The 24669-nt window shown below is 39.8% G+C and overlaps 1 protein-coding gene and 1 pseudogene across 2 annotated transcripts; one reads left to right on the forward strand and one right to left on the reverse strand.

Annotated features, from left to right (window-relative positions):
- Positions 1 to 2179: 2179 nt before the first annotated feature.
- LOC110061173 (uncharacterized) lies at positions 2180 to 17747 on the forward strand (annotated as a pseudogene). The gene is made up of 9 exons (XR_016209742.1): positions 2180 to 2251; positions 2337 to 2389; positions 5324 to 5379; positions 8044 to 8364; positions 9934 to 10245; positions 10707 to 11014; positions 13116 to 13433; positions 14402 to 14722; positions 16389 to 17747. The product of XR_016209742.1 is annotated as an uncharacterized LOC110061173 (transcript).
- A 28-nt stretch (positions 17748 to 17775) lies between these two features.
- LOC149106662 (uncharacterized) lies at positions 17776 to 21310 on the reverse strand. The gene is made up of 2 exons (XM_089297373.1): positions 19416 to 21310; positions 17776 to 18913 (listed from the first exon to the last, which is right to left on the reverse strand). Exons 1-2 carry the CDS (start codon positions 21308 to 21310, stop codon positions 17776 to 17778), a joined length of 3033 nt encoding a protein of 1010 aa, XP_089153499.1.
- Positions 21311 to 24669: the final 3359 nt, after the last annotated feature.

Genomic DNA, 24669 nt, shown 5'->3' on the forward strand with positions numbered 1-24669 from the left:
GTCCCAGAAAAAATGTTTACAAATACCGTACATTTTTTCATCCTTTAAAGGAAACATAATTTGGACATGCACTGTTTTGCCCGTTATGTCTCCCTCTGTTGTATTTATTTAATTTCATTTGCCAAAAAATTACCCATAGATTTCTGCTAATTTTCTTCTCAGTTATTGAGGATATTGTTCTCATTGAAATTATGAAATAAAAATTGGGGGCCACCGTGCTCGTTTAAGAGAAAAAGAGCATTTATTTCGCTACCGAGCTTAGTTTGAGGGAAATCTTTCACCTTTTGTACGCGCACGCGCTCGTGTGCGCGCGCTAATGACGCGAAAATCGTGCGCAGTAGAGATGCGCAATGCAATCCTAATGAATCAACTTAAGCCTGGTCCTCACTTGCGACGCAAGCAAGAGCGTAAGCTTAAGCAAGAAAGAAGCTTACCCGCTAGTGGTGAAGGCCGAACATAAGCATAAGCATAAGGATATCAAAACCTTGCGTTCTTCTTATGTTTATGCTTATGTTGCTGTTATGTCCAGTGAGGATATGGTTGGTATAAAGCATAAGTATAAGCGAAAGGCTTTTAGCCAATCAGCGAGCACTTTATGCTTATGCCGACCATGTCCTCACTGGACATAACAGCGAAAGCACAAGCAGAAGCAGAAGCAGAAGGCTTATGCTTATGCTTATGTGACAGCCGTCCCCACTAGCGCATAAAGCCTGGTTTTAACTAGCGACGCAAGCACAAGCGTAAACACAATAATTCTTATTTCGCCGTGAAAACGACGCAAGCGTAAGCACATGCGCAAGTACAAGCGCAAGGATGAAACTTTTTCATTTTTCCTGAACTTGCGCTTATCCTTGCGTTTGTGCTGCAAAAAGGGAAAACGAAATACCGCTCAGGCATAACACAATTGAGCACAAGGATATTTACCACACGTAGTTATGTTTGGCCAATGAAAACACTGGATCCAGATTATCTCGCGCCTAAACAGTTTTCCAAAATGGCGGAAGGGTCTGGCAATTTTGCTTGTGCTTGTGTTTGCATCGAATTTGGTTTTCACCTGGGTGATCTCTGTTGCTTGCGTTTGTGCTTGCGCTTGAGCTTGCGCTTGTGCTTGCGCTTGTGCTTGCGCTTGTGCTTGCGCTTGTGCTTGCGCTTGTGCTTGCGTCGCTAGTGAAAAATTCAAGCTACATTTGTTATACATTTGTTATCCTGCAAACCCTATTTACTTCTGTCTTGCCGGGTAATTCAGGAAGTGTATATGACGTCTTGTAACTGTGGTAAGGGCTTTTAATAAAATGCGAAAAAATTAGTAAGCACAGACGAATAAACTTGATAGAAAAGACTTGACGAGTGAACTTGATAGAACAGTTCTTTACTGAATTAGTCTATAAGCACAGACAGTCCGAGTGTTTTCGAGAAGGGGCAAATTCGTCCCACACGATGCTACTTTTGGTAGGTCAAGGTGTTCCCTTCACACAAAACTCACTTAAAAGTTTTGCCATTTAGCTTTGTATTGAGCTACATTCGTCATATGTATGGTACTTAATGTTTCAAATCCTGCAAACCCATTTACTTCAGTTTTGGTGACGCGTTGCTCCGCCCGCCGAAATAAAGTACAACGTAGATGCGCAATTGGCGCAATCGCTACTTTGCTAGGTCAAGGTGCTCGAGTCATCGCAAAAACGCACGCAAATTTTACTATTTAGGGTTGTACGAAGCTACATTTGCTAGGTCGCGTTTGAAATACTGCCAACCACGAGACGTTTTTGCCAACGCATTATTCCGCCCACCAAGGTAAACCAAGGTGAGCACCTGGCAAAGACTCAAAGGACTGAATGGCTTGCTTGTGCTATTGATGGCGCACGTGGGAGACTTACGTGAGAAGAACCGGTAAAGGGCAAAACTGATACGTGCATGCTAGCTAAATGAATATTTACAATCTGCTTCGTTTATTGATCAAATTTAATGATTTCGTTCATTGAGGAGGTACAGTGTAAGCTAGTCTAATTTTCAGGAAGGTGTAACAAAGTGTACATGTGGTAGAAAAAAAGGATGGCTCCTTACCTGACACGTTTAATGATTCAGTCACGTTTCAACTCAGGGGAAAAGCCGGGGTGACAAGAATCCGGAAGAAGTATCATTTAACGCCTATTAAATAGCCTCAGTAGACTGCGTTCTCGTCAAATTTTGCTGCAGTTTTGCCTGGTACATATCGTCAGACTTCTGGATAAAGACTCTGGCAAACTGAACAAAGGTAATGAAACTCGGCTATCGAAGTTACACACATATATAGATATATCATTTGAAATTAGTGCCTTTCCTCGAATTCTGTTTTTCAGGTATTGGAACAGAACGACAACTGTGCGAGACAATTCCCTTAATAACAGCAAAGGTATTTTAAAAAGTTTTAAATTAAATCCTGAATCTTGTATATATATGTGACTTGGGTTGTTTGCATGTTTCACTACAGAGCTTAAGCAAACCACGACTGCAACGGCAACGAGAACGTCGCCAAACAAAAAGTTTAATGAGCAGAACAATGGCTTTGCACGTCCGTTATAAATCTTTGTACATTTCTTTGCTGTCCTCTGCAAAACAACAACGTAAAATGACTAAGTTCTGCGTATTTTGGAGAACACGAACAACGTACAGCTGCTATTTTTTTTTTTTTTTTTTTTTTTTTTGTGTATTTTCATTTGGATTTAAATGCTAGCGTTACTCATTTAGCTTGAGGAAGTTCTGAGACCAGAAGGCGCACTGAACAGATCTAGACAATTGTGAAATCCGAGAGTAATATATAAACTCGTTTCTTCACATTTTCATTTGGACCGCCAGCGGTAAGCATTCGGCTTGAGTAAGTTCTGAGACGAATAGGCGCACTGAGCAGATCTACATGCCCAATTGCAAATTCATATTTTACTATGCGTTGTCCTCGGGGTCGCCGTTGTCATTGCTTAAGGTCTCGACTGTCTAAAGAAAGCATGTTTGTTGTTTATATAAGACAAGCGTCAAATTTTCATTTCAACTGGATTTTCCGAAAACGAATTCTTAAGGTTTAGAGAGGTATAAATTGATATAACGTCACTATAGTGCGAATGAAAAGAAATGCTCTATCGAATGCTGTGTACATTAATATTGTAAAGGCGAAAGTTTATCAATAGTTTCAAAATTGCCGGCTCACCATCTTCATGTACTTCAAAGATTGGTAATCAGTAGCTAGATGGAATACTGTTTACTTCTCTCAGGAATGTTCATGCATTTAGATTGACCAAAATATTAAGAACATACCTAACCCCCTTCTTAAATTCGAATTCTCCTCGCGATTCTTTCCTTGAAGCCGAAATGGCCGACATTGGTCCGTCGAAATATATATATATTTTTTTTAATTTTTTGTTCGAAGAGGCTACATCTCTGGAAGGCAGCCGAGAACGGTCTTAAATCAGACTGAATGCCCGACAATGTAAAGTTTCACAAATTTTGAAGGTAAATTCTTCCTTCAACTTCTTGAGAGTATTCTAGTTAAGTTTCCTAGTTGAGGAATTTCCCAAGTTACTGTTAGCATATTAAAAAATCGCCATGTTCTCGGATGTCGCGGGTACGGCAGGTGTCAAATGGACTAATACTCAAAAACAAAGATTGTTACAGATGACAATGTTGGACTGCATGGTATTTAGTCATCAATGAAGATTTATTATATCAAAATTCATATTTTACACCTCTCAGGGCTGTAGTCAGTATCATGAGACAAACAGACTGAGGTGCGTGCCTCAGTCATTTTTTCTTTTTTGTCCGTTGCTGTTTTTTCTGAAGGGGGAAAGTAGCTCATTTCAAAATACCAAGGAAGAGAACTTAACGATGGACATTTCCTCACTTATAATTTGTTTTCTGGCTACGGCCCTGACTCCTGCAGGCTAGCCGTGGAAGTTTTGCAGATCGTAAGCTTCCTGATCACATTCAAAAACAATAAAAGTAAATATGTTGTTTCGGTCGTCCTCGGCTTGAAAATCAGAGAAGAAATCATGGAAGTGTAGACGTTCTCGCCTCCGTACTAGAGCACAACTGAATTGTAGGGGCGCGGGGCAAACACGAGACGTACTCTCGGTGTTTCTCCCTACTTTTTGAGTGGTCAAACGTTTCCTAAGTTCTTTACTATAGAACAGAGCACAGTCGAGGCTTCTTTATTTTGCTTTATGATAAAGAATCCATTCATTTCCCCGCACATTCAACTAATATCTCCAAACCAAAATTTATTTTCAATCGAGGAAAAGTGCCGTTAGCGTAGATCTGTCTTCTCATAACGCACGCTAAAATAAGCCAGTCACAATCCTTGTTAGAATTGTTCAAGTAAGTTGATTGGCTGATGAGACAACAGCTGTCAATCACAAACTGGACGTAAGCTCAACTTTCGGCTACTAATGGCTTTCAAGGGAAGAACGATCGTTTCAAAGCTCGCTTTTTAGTTTAATTTTAAGATAAGGATCGAAAAGTAGCTAAAAGTGTCTTGTGCAGTATAATCTGGTCGAGTTGTGGTTCATGAAAACGTGTGCTTTTCCTATGAAAATTACGAAACAGATCTTAAATCTTGCAGACGAAAATGCTGAGTTGAATTTGAAAGGAGTTGGAAAGACTAAGTTGCTCCCACTGGTTTTACTCCGAGGAGAGAATATATAGAGCCGGAGTTTCAACTGATCACTTATCGAATGAGCGTTGTAACTGTCGAAGTTCACTTCGCTGAGATGAACGGAGATCGCTATATATTCGAACGAGTGTTATTATACTCTATGTTGTTTGTACATTTTTACAAAAATAAAACTTCTTGTCATAAATACTAGAAGCTCAACTGGTGTTTACTGCCGTTTTTTTACATGTAAAGTATAATTTCTGCCTTCGTAATAAATATGTCTTTCATCGAAGTATTCGATAGATTGAGAATATTTCACAGTATGTGATTACCGTTTTGTTGGTATCTAGCAAAACTGGTAATTTTAGTAATATAAACAACTCGTTTCCACTGCGTAATTTATTATAATTTGGACTACAGTAATAATAATGATGATGATGATGATGATGATGATGATAAAAGCTTTATTTATACAAGTTAAGGTTAAAAGTAAAACAAGAAACTACTAAATATGTACAAAAACCTATACACTACATTTGTGTTGTGCGTTATGTAATTCTATTAAAAAGTTAAAGGTTTTAATTTTAAGAATTAAAAAAACTACTTCATTTATTTTCGTTATAAATTGTCTTATTGCTAGTATCTTGAAAATGCTGCTGATGTTCTCTCTCACGACTTATAGGAACATATTCTCTTTTCCCTCAGAATGATGAAAATCTTTGTTTTAGTTCTCTGTGCAAGTTTGCATCTTGGCAGTGCAGGTATGTATTTTAATCGTCACTGAGTATCTTGACTGTTTTGTTTGTTGATGTGTAATAAGACAGTAATGTATCGAAGGTTCACTGTTCAGTGAACTTCACTCAGCCTTTCCCAGGAAGTGGTCATCATTTGCATAATCCTATCACATGACCTTATCCAAGAGAAAATAAAGTGGTCTCTTGTTTTATCAAAGCTTTCATGCTTTAAGAGTTACAGGCTATGGCCTTGAATACCCACCTCCAGCTCCTCAAGACAAAAAAAAAAGCCCGGATAGAACAGAGTTCAGCATCATGACGTCATTTCATGACGTCATTTCTATAGTACGGAGTGTAAACCGTTGAAGCCCTGATTTTTTCAGGCTTCTTCTTTCCAATTGCTTAAATTGGAAAATTTACTGCGATGATCCTTCTTCACTTTCAGAGTGTAAACAGTTGCCAAAATGTAGTATGAGAAACAAACAGAGATATGCGATTACAATATCCAAGCTCCTGCAGCTCTAAACGACGTGCCAGTGGCTAATACGTTCTTATTGTTTTAGATTCTTTTGACTCCTTTAACTCAGTTCACTTCAATTGAACGTTTTGTCGACTTAACGTGGTATCCGGTTATCCCTATAAAGTTTTCTTCAAGGTACTTACAGCTCGGAGTGGAGATTATCAGTTTTCAACACTTATGAACCGTTTTAGATCTAAATCGTATTATTCTGGCAAACAGCAACTATTTTTTTTCTGTAGAATCAAAGTGGCTATGAGCCACTGAACTTGGAAAATGGATTGTCTATCAGACAACATGCAGTGACAATTTTGATGCCATGCACCGACTTAAGGTTTTAATCCGTAGGTTAAGTTAAAGTTAAAGCACACTGGCAAAACGCAACGGTGAGAGAATACACGAGGAGATGTGGCAACGTTTGAAACATTCATGAAGTTATTGGTGATTCCCGTTCGAGACAATTATAAAGAAGGTACGCTTCTTGTCCGATCAGCAAAGCAAGTATAATCGGATTGTCATTTTCATTTCTATTTTTTTCGTTCTTTATTTTCCCAGGCGATTTTTGCTATCAGTGATTTTTTTCTATCTTTGTCACCTTTTGAGAGATCTTAGAAACAAAAAAAAGTTACGCAACGTAGGGTCATAATACCACAAAGACAGCACCGCGTCGACTCGTCCGCTCAACAAAGTTAGACCCTGTTCGGCGGGGTTCCTTCATGCTTGGATGGGTTACCAAATACCAATCCCCCATGTTGTAATAACTTTTCTTTTCTTTTTTCTTCTTCCCTTTCCAAGGCGATATTAGTGACCCCTCGGAACTCCCAGTCTTGTGTAATGCCTTTTGTTTTCTATTTATCAACTATTTTGTTCAAATCATTTCGCCATGTAAGTAAGTAAGCAAAAGCTTTATTAATGTGTCAATGTATTTATCTTTGAAATATAGCGAAACGCGTAGTTCGAATTCTCCTCAATTCTCTTGTCTGTTGATCGTCCAAAACTTTTAATCACGGATTGAATCATAATTCGAACATTCATACAGCTCATCAATTTTGTGATTTTCAATATCCCCTCAGTTTTCGGCAATCGAGTACGGTTAAACTTATATAAGCGGACACCTTCGGGAAATGAGCTATTTATAACTTAATAGCTTCTATATATAAAAATGTTCGTGCGAAAATCTATTCAATGTAGATCATTTCTGTGGTAAGATATTGAGTACTTGCGTCAGAAATTCAAAGAACGACTAACTAGACACGGTGTAATCGACTGTAAAACGGCCTTGGACAGCGCGATGTTCGAAACCCGAAAGGACTCCAGTATGAAAAGACTGGGGATGCTCATCGTCTCGGGTACAAATCAGGAATTCTGGTCTCAATTAGAGTGTTGATGACGAAACGTCACCATCCTTAGCTGTCAAAGTATCCTTTAGGGAGCAGTCGAAGAAATGATAATAAAAGAAACGTTATTTGTTTTCCGCTGATCTCTCGAGTACGCGAGTGGGGTCTACAAGTGCGCGGGAGATCCTTTCTTGAACAGTGGCAAGTAATCGAACCTATTCCGCTTTAAGTGGTATCAAATTTTCCGACGCGCACGAGCATCCCTGACCTTCTCATATGGGAGTTCCCCCAGGATTGCAAATGTCTAACAGGAAGTGAAGGAGTGAAGGAGTGATGGAGTGAAATCGTCCCACCACTACAAATTTCCAAGTTAAAAATGAGGAAAATATGAAACATTTTGTGGCTCGAATGAAAGCTCTTAATTTGGCGCCAAGAATGGGTCGCCCGCACTCGGTAATTCGCTCTTTCAACGCTGTCACCAGGCAGCATAATAGTTGTGCCATTGAGAACAAAATGTGCTATTCCTTGTCAAATCAAACTCAGATTTACCCAGTTAAGTATTAGAAGAGGCCAAAGCAACTTAAGCATTGCCTTAATATTTTGCTAGCTGCAAAGAAAACATCTATTATCGTGTCGTTTGAGTGGGACAGCTCAGCTCGGTTTTACCTGCTACTTGTACTGCAGGCGCCACACCCGTATACAAGGAGTGGGCCATGCTCCAAAACCACCGAGCGGCTCACGCCCTTCGGCGCCCGATTAATTTTGTCTTCGATGCGTTCTTCATGAGAAATGTACGCTACGCCCCTAAACGTTGCTAATACGTCGTTATTATTTCAGACTTTTCTGATTCCGTTAACATCACATCAATTGGATGTTTCGAAGACATATCGTGGTCACGGGCGATCCCTAACCTTGAGGGACAGGACCCGCGTCTGGATAGAGCGAACTGCAAACGGAGAATAGATGCAATAGAAAAGTGTGCATTTGTAGCTAAGCAACGCGGGAACAAAGTGTTTGCTCTTCAAGATGGCGGCATGTGCTTAAGTAGTTCCACCGCGCACAAGGCCTTTCAGAAATATGGCACGTCAAGTCAGTGCAAAAGCGATGGAAGAGGAGGGAAGAAAACAAACCATGTTTATGTTATTGGAGGAATCAAGGGTATGATCACTTTGTTTATTTGTTATTTATAAAAATAAATGAAACCTATTAAACAATGAAGGGGAGGAGGCCACATAGTACAGCGACAATTTTCTTTCAAGACAGTGCGATATTAAGAGGCCGCGGAGCTGTCGTGAATAACAGCGAGCTAAATAACCTTTCTATTTATAAGTGAATGACGTAAATAGTTTTGTAGATAAGTGATTTTATTTCTGAGGGTGGCTTACAACACTTATCATCTTCTCGTGTTTGGCATAGTATCAGCCCAATGTTGTAAAAGACAAAGAATGTAAAACTCCCTGAAATTCTTTTTTTGTCGAAACGCCGTTGTGAATGTTCTATGATAATTTTTCGTCTAATTAACACAGCACAAGAAACTAAGCAAGTAAATAAATATTTTTCTAGATACTTGTCATCTTCCCGTGTTTGGTTTTAGCAATGACGACGGCGACGCCGAGGACGACGCCTTTTCAAAAGAGTATATAAATTTTACCTTCGAATGTCACAACTGTGTAGATCTGTTCAGTTCGCCTATTGGTCTAAAGCCCTGCTCAGGCTAAATATACATTGACAGCCTTCAATCCCAAAGGAACACACGACAAATTAGCCATTGGGGTACACGTTCTCCAAAATACGTACGACATCGTCAGTTCACGTTGTTGCTTTGCAGAGGACGGCAAAGAAATGTACAAATATTCAAAACGCACGTGCAGAACCACTGTTCTGCTCATTAAACCTTTTGTTCGGTGACGTTCTCGTTACCGTCGCCGTTGTGTTTTGCTAACACTCCCTACTAAAGTATCTGCCCGATGATTCAACAGGAAAATTTAAAGATGTTCAATTAAATCTGTAATCCCTTGATATCAACTGCTGCGTGGAGAACGTTATATGATAATTTTTCGTCTTATTGACAAAGCACAGAAAACTTAGCAAGTTAATTTTAAGATATTGTAATGAAGTAGTCAGAATCACCTTATTTCATAATCAGTTTTAATGTGATTCTGAGCCCCTTAGAAAATTTTTTTTTAAGAATTAGTTATTTGGTTAAAATTCCCAATTTGTTTCTCGAAAAGACAAAATGAACCACAATGAAAAGATTTCCCGAGTAATTTTCAAATTTTTATCGTACCCAGGTTAAGGAGTTCTCTCATCTTTCGTAACTATAGCTACTAATTTTTTTGCCCCTCGCCAGGAATCCTTTTGGCTCGTCACTTATTACCAACACGTTATAGACCTGTACAGGCTGATTTGTCAGTGGCGAGTAGATCAATTATTTGCCGAAGTCGAAGGTTGAGGCAAATACTTAATCTGTGAGACAAATCACGATACTATCCGGTAACTGTGTTCAATAATTGTTTTCACAGCTCAGGGCAGCGATCTGCGATGTTTCACACAAGAGCGTGCTTTCATTTACGCATGAGTAGAATATTATGGGCAGGAAAACACGTTTAGACGGACTTAGGCAAGAGCAGACCATAATTTGCAGGTAGCCGTATAACATAGTAGCTGAACCATGAGGTATTTGTTAACCAATTCATCTCAATTACATGGTTAATGCATGCCTTGTAGATCTCTATTCTGCGATTGAGTACAAATCACTTGGATGTTACAAATACAACATGGGGATGACTGTTCTGGAAGGAAAAGACCCGGATGTTCTTGACGCTGACTACAAGCTAAGAACAGATGCAACTGAGAAATGCGCATTGGTGGCCATGAAGAAACGATATGATGTTTTCGCTATTCATGATGGCGGCTCATGTCTTGTCAGTAGATCTGTTAACCCAACTTTCAACAAGTTTGGAATCTCACAGGATTGTAAAAGCGATGGAAAAGGTTCATCAGGGGCGAGTCATGTTTACCTTACAAGTGGGATTGAAGGTATGTTATGGACCAACTTTGAATATATGTGCGCAACGATTCGTTAGTTCTTGTCTTATCAAGTAAAGAAACAAACTACACGGACTTACCTCTTGAAGTGCTTAAAACGAAAGGTATGTCAGACGTAGATTTCTTTGCTGAATTAACCGAACCATTGAAAGAGCAATGAGCTAGAGCTTATAAAAGACAATGACATTTTAGCGTTGTGTGGTTAAAGTTGCTATTTGTTTAAATCCAGGAACTATTTCAGCCTCTGGTTCCATATGAGCCCATGACAATTAGGCCTCGTTCTAATTTAGAAAGTCAAATTAAATCTACATATACTGGGTAGGCACTGTCTTTTGCTCACCGAAAGAGCCCCAAATTTGTGACTAGAAAAAAAATATATTTTAAATTTTTCTAGTCGCTGCACATGCGTGACGCACCCATCGTTCATTGTTCCACTATATGTTGCATTACAGCTCTAATAGCAGAGCATGGCATTCCTCGGGGATGTTACAAAGACCTCCCTGTGCCAGCCATGGAAATCCTTGAAGGAAAAGACCACCTTCTTGACGGCAACTATACCACAAGAAAACATGCTGTCAAGAAATGCATTCTGGTTGGAAAAGGTCGTGGATATCCAATTGTGGGTATTCAAAATGGTGGTATGTGTGTGGTAGTCCAACGCTGAAAGACTTTAACAAATATGGCGTCTCCCGAGATTGCAAAAGTGATGGAAAAGGAGGACCTTGGGCCACTGAAGTGCACACTTTAACATGGATACAAGGTGGATTAGTCATAGGACTGGCTACATAAAAATTCTTTGAATTCAAGTATTTTCAAATTTGTCTGGGATCTATCACACAACCTGTTAATGAGATTGCCCACAGAGCAAATTAAGAACTAACTTGAAAAGTTTGAAAATTTAAAAATTTATCATGCGCGCTTGTATTGTATTAGGTTGACATTATAATTGAATTGATAAAGAGTTTTGCATGGAGGCAATATACCTGCGGTGGCTGAAGGACCTAATTTATCCGGAATACAAATTATATGTCAATACAAAACACGACTACACTTGACGGGAAAATCACGTAACAGCGCATTTATGCTTGAGGCGCTTTCCATTCCTGTCAAAACAAGGTATCCGCTGGTACTATCACGTGACCATTCTGTGAGCGCAAGTTTAGATCTCACCTACTTTTTGAAGTTGACTGCTGCCTAAGTACTGGTGTTCTGATTAGATCGCGGGCTCAATCCAGGTTAACTGAAAGGTCAAATGAACCAAAATTTAGACATTTCTTTCACTTGAGTCCAATGTATTAATTAAGTATAAAATAAACATATTCTGAAGTTTCAAACAAATTGGACGAAGCACTGCAGAGATATTGGAATGTTAAAATCACCGATTTTTATCCTTCATAATCGTGGAGCAGTCGGGATAATTGTCGGAAATAAAACTTGTGACGTCACTGTTAGTGAGCTCAAGAAACACGAGAAATTTGAAACTGTTTTGTTTTCAAGTTTACAGTGAACTTCAAAGGAAAACCACACAGGCATTCAAAATCCAAAGTTAGCTCAAGTTCCCCCAGGACCCAAAACTGAAAAGAGCATCGATGGCTTATAAAAATGAAAAGAGAATACATTACGCCCTCGAAACATTCGCGCGTTTGCGCAGAACACTTAACCGAAGACAGCTTTGAACAAAATCTTGCGGTAGGGAGTTTGTTGGGACCCTCTGATAAGCCTCGTCGACTTGTACTCAAGAAAGACGCGGTACCAACGATTTGTAACTTCTCTATGCATTTTGAACGTTGCAAGCCGGCAATTGGACAAAAAACGAGGGAAAAAACAACGAATAATGCCCGCCGAACAGCGAGCGAACTCCTCGGCCATTTCCCAAGTGAAATAATGTGTGTGTTTAGATCCAAAACCTGCCCCTCAAACGACTTACTGACGCAGAAACAGTCAGAAGCGGTCATTTAGGAAACGTTTTCGTGAAGCCCTCGGCTGTCTTCGTACTTGTAACTTTTGTACTCCTTTTCACGGCTCATAAAGAAAAAAATTCGCATACGATTCCTTTGAATTTTTTTTTTTTTCATTTCTTCGCTTTAAAATGGCTGAAGAAAAGTTTACTCACTGCGTACGTTGTTTGTAGTTTGAGATTATTCAAATTCAGAAGGCCAAACAACATAAACAGAAAACCTCACCGCAAAATTTTCGCTTATCCTGGGTAAACTTCATCAGGCTTTGAACAACCCGGCCCAGGAGTTCCTCTTTTAGGTTTCGTTGAGTCTGTTCATAGTCAATTGTTTAATGCACTGCACACGGAACTGTCCAAATTATTTGTTAATTTGGATACCGCGATTCAAATTAAGAATTAGCTTGAACAGTTTGAAAAATGACAAATCATTGTGCGCGCTTAAACTTTAGTTCTTAATACAAAACATGACTGTTTAGATGTAAGAAAGTGACGGGCGCTTCCTACTCGGGCGCTTCCTACTCAGCAAAAAACATCCGCAGCTTTGGAAACGGTTGAAAAATAATTTCAAAAATTGCTTAGGAAGTTCCCGAAACTTCAGAAAACTGTTAAATTTTTTAAATACAAACCATTCAACCAAACATTCCAGAAATTCTAGGGTGGAAACCAAATGGAACAGAGATTCCCGTTAAGATATTTACAACGATATGAAGTTCTTTTTTCGGAAATTGTTGAAAATGCTGTTCCATTCACCACTGGTAATTTCTGGGAAAAAATCAAGCCGAAAGTTTTGCTTGAATTGAAAAAACCTTTCGGCTTTAATAATGCACTACTTTTTTCGTTATGCTATGAATTTATACATGCGAGCTAATCTATTCTAATACTACATCAATACCCTTGTCTTCAGATTTTCTGTCCTCTGTTAAGTACGAATCACTTGGCTGTTACAAAAACAAAGATGTAAGTGCTATTCCATCCATGGAAAGAAGCGACGTTCTTCTCAAATATAGCTATCTACTGAGAAATCATGCTATTCAAAAGTGCGCTGTGGCAGCCTTGGCACGCGGATATAAAATGTTTGCAATTCAAGATGGCGGCATGTGTGTTGGTAGCCCCAATGCACACAAGGTGTATGGCAAGCACGGTAAATCACAGGATTGTAAGAATGACGGAAAAGGAGGAGCCGGGGCTAATCAGGTTTACAATCTGACAGGAACCATGGAAGGTACAGTCACAAGGATAATTGTAAACTGACAGCTAACGAGCTGATTCTCTGTTACGTACTTCTTCTCTGTTATGTATTTATTTTCTTGGAACTGACAGCTGACCTGCTGATTTTTTTATAATCCATCATCTTTATTTCTTAGAGGTTTGTTAGGTGGCTCCCTCCCTCGCTCAAAGGAAACGTCAGTGTTTTTCGATATTTTATTACGTCAACACGAGCACAAAAAGCAAAACTGACAGTGAATTTTCTCGCGTTTCCTTCGGTGAAATTCCGTAAAATTTGGCAGATTGGTAGAAAATATTTTACTTTAGTCGGAGCTCGTTTTTCACGGAAATCTATAAGACCAGATTTTTGGCAGCGGTAAAGGACATAAATTTGAAAATATCGAAAAAACTGCTTTTACAACCCCTACTTTTTTCGTGTTTAAAATTCGTATCCCGCTGGAAGCGATGTGATGTAAAAATTTTGGAAGATTTCATCGAAGGAAATTCATGAAAATCACAAATAAAGCCATAAAAACAGTAAAAAGCACTTTTGTTTGGGCATTTCTTATTTAAGACTAAATCCCAAAATTTTAACAGAGATGATAGCAAAACACTATTTAATCATTGCTTATTACGTGTAATAAGTTTGAGAGGACTAGGTGTGAAAGCGAATGCAAAAACAGCATTCAAAACATAACACTTGCGCGCGCAACGCCATGAATGATTACCCTACAGAGCCACCTTAAATAATAATTAAATCATACCGAAAGTCATCGACTTATTGTCATCATCATGGAAATGACCGTTGGTTAACACATGACACTTTGTCTAACGGCCCTTGAAATGTCCTCTCTTGGTTTGAGTAAGGTTAATTATAAAGTATGTAACACGTAATTATAACACGACTAAAATAAAGAAACAAAAAACATCCCAGTGATATTTCTTTTTACAACATTAATTCTTCTCACGTTTTGTCATTCACAGACGTTCTTTCGCCGTTTACATATTATGACTATCGAAAGCTTGGATGTTTCCAGGACTCACAAGCTCGTGCCATCCCTAGCCTAGAAGGACGGGACCCTATGCTAGATGGTAACTACATTGCAAGACAAGATGCCGTAAGGAAGTGTGCTCTCGCAGCCAAGAAGAGGGAACATAAAGTGTATGTTGTTACGTCCAACGGGCAGTGCTTCAGTGGCGCCGATACTGTAAAGAGTTTTGCCAAGTTTGGCCACGGCGAGACTGAGTGCTCAGCAATGGGGGCTAACAACAATGTCTATAATTATGATTATAACAGCGTTGATGGTATGATAGATGGTTGTATTTCAGAACATATAGTTTTTAGAGGGAAATGGTTATGAAGCCCGGCAAACATCAAAGGAGCAAACAAAGATGCCAAGATTTATGTTGGAACGTCCGCGACCGTGCACAATCTTTTGCTTTGCGCTCATACACTATGCATGAATTACGTAACCAAAACGTTTCTATTGGTCATTTCCTCAGTACGGAGTGAGTAACTATTGTGTTTTGTGCACGGTCAAGGCGAAAAAAGCGAACAAAAACCTAAAACAAAGAAATTCAGTTTGTCGGGTTTAATAACCATTCCCTCCATTAACTACGTTCGGAATAAGCCTGAATAACTATTTGAACGTATCAAGCCTAGGCTACCTGAAAATTGAATTAAATCAAGAAAGAAAAATATTCTATAAGATAAAATTTTTTAAAAAAATTGATGAAGCAAACTACCCACATGAGGGAATAACGTTCTATACGGACAATATAAATGGAAATCCATGTATTGAGAAAAAAAAAAGTTCACCACTATTTAATCCATGTCAGTTCAGAGGTGAGGACTTACGTTTAACCACGTGTGGTCAAAACAACAGATTGAAAAATAAAATGAATTTTAATAAGCTGATTGGAGATGGTAGACCAAGAATTTTGCTTCTTGAGCTGCAACATTTGTTCTCCGAAATTCCAATATGTTCTTACCTCCCTTTGTGGTATACGTATCAAATGCTTCATGCAGACTCACTGAAAATAAACTGGTGCACATTATCAAATCTGTCTGTATTCTGTATTCATTCTAACCAGCTTTTGTCATCTTTATTTCCTAAGAGGTCCCTTAGTCATTCAAAAATTTTCAGTTGTATAAGATCAAGCAAGCCATAAAAGATTTGGCTGATTTTTTTTTCTCCCTCACAGTTCTACTACCATATATGGAGTACGAGTCTGTTGGATGCTTCAAAGACTCAAGCGAACGAGCTATTGAGAGCGTGGATGGAAAAAATCATCACAATTTTTTAAGTCCATCCCTACTAAGCAATGATTACAAAACAAGACAACAAGCAATCCAAAAGTGCGCTGTATTTGCAATGCTACAACGATACAAGATGTTTGGTATTCAAGATGGTGGTATGTGTGTTACAAGTTCCACCGCTCAAATAACATACAAAATATACGGTGAATCACAAGAATGTAAAAGCGATGGCAAAGGAGGACCCTGGGCCAATCAAGTTTATCGTTTCCCGGAAAGAAAAGGTAAATTCATGTCTTGCGATAACAGCAGCGGATCCTTTAAATTCCGAAGTAGAGGGCGTGGCCCTCCCCAATCCAGCGCTTCCCCTTTCCTTCAACCCCCTCCCCCCTTTACGACAGAGATTCAATCCGAAATTCAATTAGTCTACTGGAAAAGGTTAGGACATGTACATATCCAGAAATGTCCTCATGATTGGTCAATAACCCATATATTTTAATCTCTTCAGCATTCTTTTTCTTTTTCATGCACGGCATAGATAGAAAACACTCATACTCTATTAGGACTGACTGCCCAGTACATTGCACCCCCCCCCCCCCCCTCCCCGGATATTTCCAGCCCAACTCTTTTAAAGAAGTCGTCTTTGATCCTTATGGGCAGGTTTCATGAGATAAACGTCGCTAACTTAACATTTTGCGCGCTTCCTATTTGCAGAATGAATGAATAACCTGTGGATGCTGACGGAACTTGGATCCTTTTACTGAAGTCCATACAACAAAATTTAGTAAAGTGTGTTTACACCTAATTGCAATAACGTTGTCAAAGAGTTCCAATGGGGTTAACCGTTAGCTGGAAAACGAGCCAAAAAATTTAGCCGTTAAATTAGGCGTAAGATGTTTTAGCAGTAAAAAATGTGAACCGTAAAAAATAAAATGTTAGCCACGAAAGCGTAAATCTTAAGATCTCTTGTCAAGACTTCTTTGTGTCTTATCGTTTGGCTTGGTGGTGCAAGGAAAAGCTGGGAGACTTGATATTAAGCAACAATTCTTATAACAATACCTTTTTTCATTCCGGAATAGTCCTAATACCTTAACTTTTTTAACTTTTTTAAACAATGACAATTAATTTCTAACTTTTTTTACAACAATGGCAAAAATTTTTAAGATTTGAAGTCAAAAGGTAACCGCAAAAAGCCAAAATAATAACCGTTAGCTGTAAAAAGCCACCACCCCATTCAGACCCTCTTGCTAAAAGAAAAATTCATGAAGAAAGCAGATGTTTACCTGAGACCTGTGAAACTACTCTACGAGAATTGAATTCAATATCAATGAAGAAAAAACATTCAATGTCAGGAGTAGAACTGCTAGTACTTATTGCAATTTTTATTCCGATACTGATTTACATAACATATCTTGAATCTGGCCATGATGAAAACGTGCCGCTGTTCTTAAAGTTACATGCGAAAAATTATAAAATGTTAAAGCAAGCAATCGGAACGATGATCCTGCTGGCATACGTTGGATCAATAGTGATCTAATCCGCTTCACATTTAAAATGAAAAATATGAAAGAAGAAACCGACACAACGTAGGATGATTCTTTTGAAGGTGTACTATATTTCGGCTGGCCAAACCAGTCTTCTTCAGGTACAATGAGAATTTTACATTGGAACGTGTTTTTAGATAGCATATTTTCGTACTACCGGAAATACATAAAATTAATTGACAGTGTAAACTAAAGATAAGCATATGGTAAAATAAAATAATGAAGTAACATAATAAAAGGGAACAATTGATAGGTTTCTTCGCGTTGTAACTCATACCATGAGAAAGAAAAGTCCAGTACTTATGGTTATACCTTAAAGCATGTCTGCTTCGAGAATAATTTTTAAATCCAAGAATGTATGCATAATTCATTTTTCTATCGCAACGTTATTGCAGTCAGGTGTATACTGTATCCACTGTTCAAAGTAGCTTGCAGCCGGTAGCTATTAATCCTTATGACGGAATAATCAGTTGTGTGTAATGGCTTTTAAACAAAAAATAAAAAGTTGGAGGTATTTTCAACAGATAAATTATTTTGTGATTTAAGGAAGTCATCATTTATCCGTTCTCCAAGTGGAGAATTGGGCCGTAAGCTCTCTGCCTCCAGGCTGTTCTGTCCTCCGCAGCCGATGCTGCTGCTGCCCATGTTCTTAAACCTTCCTTTTCCAGCTCCCTTTCTACAGTCCTTCTCCAAGTCTCGCGCGGTCGACCCCGTTTCCGTTTGCCTTCAGGTACCCATGTGAGAGCAATTCGTGGATGTGAGTGGTGATCCGTTCTGAGGACGTGACCCAGCCACGTCCATCTCCTCCTTGCCACTTGCTTGCTTATTGTCTCCATTCCTGCTCTTGCTCTAATCTCCTCGTTTGTTATCCGCATTGGCCAGTAGATCTTTAATATCCGACGAGGGCTCTTGTGTAAGAACGCATCCAGTTTTTTCTCATCTGTTTTGGTCATTCGCCAGCATTCACAACCATACAGCAACACCGAGATGACATTAGCTTTGAAGATTTTGGTCTTAGTCTTGTAGGTAAATTGACTGTTCTTCCAGATCTTATCTAACTTACTATATGCAGCCCTTGCTTTCCCTAGCCTTGCTTTGATGTCTTCTTCTGTGCTACCTGACTTGCTGATGTGTGCACCCAAGTACACAAAACTCTCTACATCTTCAATATCGTGTTCGTCAACCTGAACATTCTCATTGCTGGTCGTGTTCAGTCTAAGGAGTTTTGTCTTTTCAGAGTTGATCTTCAAACCAGTTTTCTTGCTGTTAGTGCTGAGATTTTTCACTTTCTGTTGGATTTGACATTTCGTACTGGATGTAAGAGCAATGTCATCAGCAAAGTCCAAGTCGTCTAACTTGGACCACAATTTCCATCTAATGCCAGTGTTAGCACCCGTTACTGTTCTTCTCATGATCCAGTCGATTACGAGTAAGAACAGAAACCCTGACATGTTACACCCCTGCTTTACGCCGGACTTCACGTCAAACCAGTCCGTTTGACCTGTACCGTCAACAACCGCACATTGGCTATCATCATACATTACGTTGACCATTCTGACAAGCTTCGACGGTATCCCATAACTCTCCATGATCTTCCACAAGGTTTTCCTGTGAACGCTGTCAAAAGCCTTTTCGTAGTCGACAAAGCATACATATAAGCTGGAGTTCCATTCCACTGCTTGCTCTACGATGTTCCTGAGAACGAATACAGTAAACACCCGCATATAAGAACACACAATTTCAGAGGTCAGACTGATTGTGTTCTTATTTATCGGATGCTTAGTGAAAAATCAGCCTCAGGATGTTCTTAAATGTTCTTAAATTTTTTTTAATTCAGTGCTGTACAGCATAAAAAATGTTGCTAGAAATTTTAATTATGTTTTTGGACAATTACATAAATTGATGGAACAATAATTAAAAACCTAATGTTCAAATAGGTCTACTGTAATCAGTAATGTAACAAAACAGTAACAAGAAGGGTGTATGTATAGTTCTGTGGCAGATCCATATGCTGCCCCACCCTTGAAATGCCTAAAGTAGAGGTCCACTGTACATCTGCAAATCTGACACCCTTCCCATTTTATAAGAACATTATTTTTTTTTCCAGGCTGATATTGTTCTTATAAAAGTGGTGCTTTATTTGCCAAATTTCAGCCTGATGTTCTTAATCCATGTGTTCTTATATGCGGGTGTTTACTGTATCTGCTCTATCGTACTCCTTCCTTTCCTGAAACCAGCTTGCTCCTTCCGTAGCTTTGCATCAACACCACCTGATATTCTTCTAATCAATACCTTGCACATCACTTTTGCAGCAATAGACATCAGAGTAATCCCCCGCCAGTTTCCACACTTGGTGAGATCCCCCTTTTTGGCAATCTTGACAATGAGACCCTTCCTCCAATCTGCGGGGACAATCTCACTGACCCATATCTCACGGAAAAGGTCGTGAAGTACGTCGACTGTCGTTGTAATGTCAGCCTTGAGCAGTTCAACTGTCACGCAGTCTATGCCAGATGCTTTGCCTGCTTTCATGCTAGTGATGGCGCTCCTGATCTCGGCTTTAGTTATGGGGCCTGATGGTATCTCTTCTATAACTTCCATGTCGCTAATCACTTCGGCCTCACGTTCTGGGTTGGGCCTATTCAGTATTTCAGCAAAGTGCTCTTTCCATCTTTGTTGCACCTCCTCTTCTTTTGTCAACAAATTGCCTTCCTTGTTCCTTACCATGTCAATTTTCTTTGGTGGCTCGCAGCACAGCCTTCTTGTAGCATCGTACATATCTTTCATCTGCCCACACTTAGCAGCATCCTCTGCCTCTTGTGCTATATTGTTAGCCCACTCTCTCTTATCCTTTCTCAAACTTTTCTTCACTTCTAGATCTTTATTCCTGTATTCCTGCTGCAGCCTTGCCCTAAGACGTTCCGACCTTGTGCCAGCTAACTTTTGCTTTAGCTGTTTCCTTTCTTCAATTCCCTTCCAGCTTTCTGGGCTGATCCAGCTCTTGTTCTTCCTTGTTCTGTAGCCTAGCACATCCTTGGCCGTCTCACAGTAAGTGTCTTTGATCTTTTTCCACTTTTTCTCTACTTCGTTCTCACGTGCTACTTCGCCCTCCTCTTCCTGTCCAGTATTTACGTCACAATCATCTTCTAGCAGTAAACAGGTGAACCTGTTCTTTAGTTCCAACCGAAATTGCTTCCTAATTTCGGGAACATTCAGCTTACCGGTCTCGTATCTTCTGACTTGTACTGCTCTCCTGCCTGTTCTGTTTAGCTTAAGCAGTGTCTTAGCAATCACAAGGTTGTGGTCACTTGCACAGTCTGCACCCCTATACGCCCTTACATCCTGTACTGATCTTTTATAATTGGATCTAACGGCCACGTGATCGATCTGGTTGTGATATTGGCCATTTGGTGAAGTCCACGTGTATCTGTGTATTTCTTTGTGTGGGAACATAGTCGAAGCAATAGCTAGATTGTTCAGTGCACAGAAAGACACAAAACGCTCTCCGTTGTCGCTCCTCTCCCCTGTCATACCCAACTTTCCTACAATGCCTTCCTCTTCAAGTTGTTGCTCACCCACGTTTGCATTCCAGTCGCCTATGACCAAGAGCATGTCGTTCCTCGGCACTTCATCCACGGTCTTTTGTAACTGTTCATAGAAGTCGTCCTTCACCTCATCATCTGCCTCGTTGGTTGGGGCATAGACCTGGATGACTGTTGTCTTGATGAAGCGTGAGAAAAAGCGAGCTTCTACGATGCGGTCACTTATCGGTCTCCAGCTGTCTAAGCATTGGGCGACTTTCTTTGACATGATTATTGCGACCCCACTCTGATGTACATCGTCGTCCCTGCCTGAGTATATGATGGTTTCGCCTGTTCGTGCTTTCAAACGTCCAAATCCCGACCACCTGCATTCACTTATCCCTAATATACCAATGCCATAACGAGTCATCTCAGCTGTGATCTGGGCTGTTTTTCCTACCGAGAACATAGTTCTCACATTCCAACATCCCACCTTTACTTTAGTTTTGGGGTTTGTCAACGAGCTGTTCGGAGAATGGGCCCCCTTTCGGCTTTCACCCATAGTCGTCATACTTCCGTCGACCCAGCTAATAAAGGCATCGTCTGGGGTCCGGCATGTCGTTGTACTACACCCATTGTAGCCTGTATACATTGAGATTCCAGTTTCCGTAATCACAATATTTTTATGGGGTGAGGTGATTGGCCTCACGCCCAACCCCCAACCTGGAGGGCCAGGGTTTTTCTGTCGGGGTTTTCCTTCCCTTAGTCACAGATTCCGGTTATTTGAAGGCGCCGAACACTCGCCTTTTGCCACTGTCGCTCAGCTGCTAGCTACTGCTAGCATTACCAGGGGCTACGAAGACGAGGATGTGCGACATATGACTTCGCTGGCAGAGCCTATATTAGACGGAAAGGTATTTCTCAGCATTTACGGGGAGAGCATTGGTGACCCTTGCTAACCCCACCGAGACCTTATACCAGCGCTTAGCCCCCAAGTAGTAAGTAGTAAGCAAATAAAACTGTCAAACTTTATGGGACACAGAGCAATCCAAACTTGTCTAGTGCTGAATTAAATCGCTCAAACATTGCTTGATTTGGTCACACGTGACAACAAGCTATTTCCATACGTGCAAAGCCGCTTACGCTGTCCACGTGAGCTAGCTACGCGTCAAAGGATTAGTTATTTCTGAACCCGGGACTGATGGTGGATTAAATCTTTTACCCTTAATCCTCTCTTGACGCGAGGAAAACTTTTATCCGAGCCTCATCAAAGCACCAGGGTGCTGTAAATGGGATTAAAGTCCATGAAACCATACATGTAACGTGCGTGGTAAAATTATTCGCGGAAGGACTGGGTATCCTGTTTTAAAATAACTTGAAGGGATTGCCTTGTGTCTGAGGTCTCTTTCTTACTCTAGACCTATCATCACTCGTGTTTAGACCACCTTTCTTTTTTTTACCTGTCAATTCTGGGCATTGACATTGTATCCCAGCAGGGCTTGGGCCTAACGTAGTTAGTAATGCTTTAATCTATTTTATGTTGGCGAGACCTTGATTCAGTTTTGAAACAATATTGGATGTCATTTGATTGAATTTGGAAAATAAATTGCTGCTGACTTCCAGGAAACCATCTTGACGCTATATTCACAATTTAATTTGACTTAAACAAAGTCTTCTACTGTCCATAAATTTTCCATCTTAGAACTTGTAATGACTGGTCTATGTTAATATCAGCAAATTAAAAACAAAATTTTCTATTACCTCATTCATTAATTATTGTATACGTTTATCTTTCCAGTCACTTGTAGCACTTTCACTCCCAAATACTGACATTTAAAATAATGGAATAACAATAAACATAAGCCCACGAGTAGGCATTGCGGACCTATTTTTCAAACTTTTTAAAATAAGATTTACTCTGAGATGCTTAAAGTATCAGCAGCTGTTCATTTATCCTTAGCAGAAATTCTGATATGTTAATTGTCTGTCCATGACTTTTGACGTTACAATTGAAACCGCAAATTTCATGTAGGTCTGGCTTTCCCGGCTGACGTCACAGACCAAACTCGACCCATCCTTATATTATTCGAAGATTGAAAATTCATAGAAAATCGAAGAAATACCGTACGACAATAATTTTTTTCACCATGCCAATGTGATCAGACGAAAAATGACTTTTATGACGGCTAAGAAAACATTTAGGGGTTAGGAGCTAGGGGCACTTCAGATGATCCTTCTGCCGGGTCCTTGTCACGTACGACTTGTCACGTAAAGTGTTCTTCAAGTTGAGACGTACTGTAGCTGACTGTCGAGAAGCGTGTCACAGAAGATGCCGTCAAATTTTCATCACGCTTTCTTTAGCTTTCCTGGATTAATAGCTTAAGATATACCACGTCAATAAATAAAACCGTTAAAAAAGACTAGTTAAAAAACTCAAATTGTGAATTAGGTCGCTTGCATGCATATTCTGCTCTCTAGTCTATTACGCGTACTGGTGTATAAGCCGGAAGTAAGCCTTCATCCGTTGTGAGATTTTGCCAAGTGCACACCTTGGTTTACCTTCAAGTGCGGGCAGAATAACGCCTTGCCAGAAACAAAAATTTGGTTCGTAGGATTTATAACATTATCTATAACAAATGCAACTTCATACAACCTTAAATGCTAAATGTTGTTTGCGATTTTTGTATCGCGCGCAATGAATTACCCCGGCTACTTTTACAAAACACTTGGGATGCGTCTGTGAATATAGACTGCGATGAGGCTGTTAGCCGGTTGTTCTGTTATTTTGTTAGCCATATAAAAAGGCCCTACAACAGTTAGAAGACGTCATATCTGCTTCCCGATTAGAATTATCCCACGATATACCTCATCTATCAAAAAAGAATCATGAAATTTGATCAATATAACTGAGTAGAAAATTGTGAATTCATTACGCTAGGTATCTTCTGCCCTCCTGCGTGCACGGGCAAGCTGGCTGTATCAACCATCCTCTATAAGACTTTGCTCAGTAAACACCTTGGTTTACCTTGATGAGCGAAAGTCGTGGCCAGAACTGAAGAAAATGTGATTTATAAGATCTGAACCACGACGCATGAGAAATTTTATACAGCGCTTAAAAATTTGTACGCTATCAGTTGTATGACGTACGCGGGATCTTGATCCGTGACCTAAGTATAGCATGTCTCGTGATGAATTTGCCCCGTCTAAAAAATACTCGAGTCGCCTATACATATAGCGGACAACGTTGAATCTGCTGTTCTCTCAAGTTAATTCGATGTCGTACATAATGTTGCATGTTCGTAAAAGTTGTTCGACTTCTTTTATCATTGCGTTTGCTTAATTTTTCATAATTTTTTCATCTTCATTATTTTCAGACCTTGCAACAGTTGCAAGAGGAGGTCGTATATAAGCTCATATACTTCATATACTTGGTTGACAACTGATAAAACGCATCAATAAAACTGTGAAATTTCATCAATAAAGGCAGCAAATGGTGAATTCATTCAGCTAGCTTGCACGTATTTTCTGCCCTTTCCTCTCTGGTCTCCTTCGCGTACAATCAAAAAATAATCAAACCCATCCGGTCTGAGATTTTGCCAGGAGACCGGCACCTTGTTTACCTTGCGGGCGGGATAACGCGTTGCTAAAAATATATTTGGAGTCAGGTGCACTTATGCCCGGTCCTCACTTGCTACGCGAGCAAGAGCGTAGGCATAAAAGAAGGTGATGGCCGAACATACGCATAAGATCCATAAGCATAACAAAATAAAAACCTTGCGTTCTTCTTTTGCCTATGTTTATGTCGCTGTTATGTCCAGTGGGGACATGGTTGGCATAAGCATAAGCTTAAGGGAAAGACTTTTAGCCGATCAGCAAGCACTTTATAGTTATGTCGATCATGAGCCCTCATTGCATAACAGCAACATAAGC

Source organism: Orbicella faveolata, unplaced genomic scaffold, assembly GCF_042242905.1.
Source record: "Orbicella faveolata isolate gen_17 unplaced genomic scaffold, um_ofav_v1 contig_3, whole genome shotgun sequence".
NCBI classification, from domain to species: Eukaryota; Metazoa; Cnidaria; class Anthozoa; order Scleractinia; family Merulinidae; genus Orbicella; species Orbicella faveolata.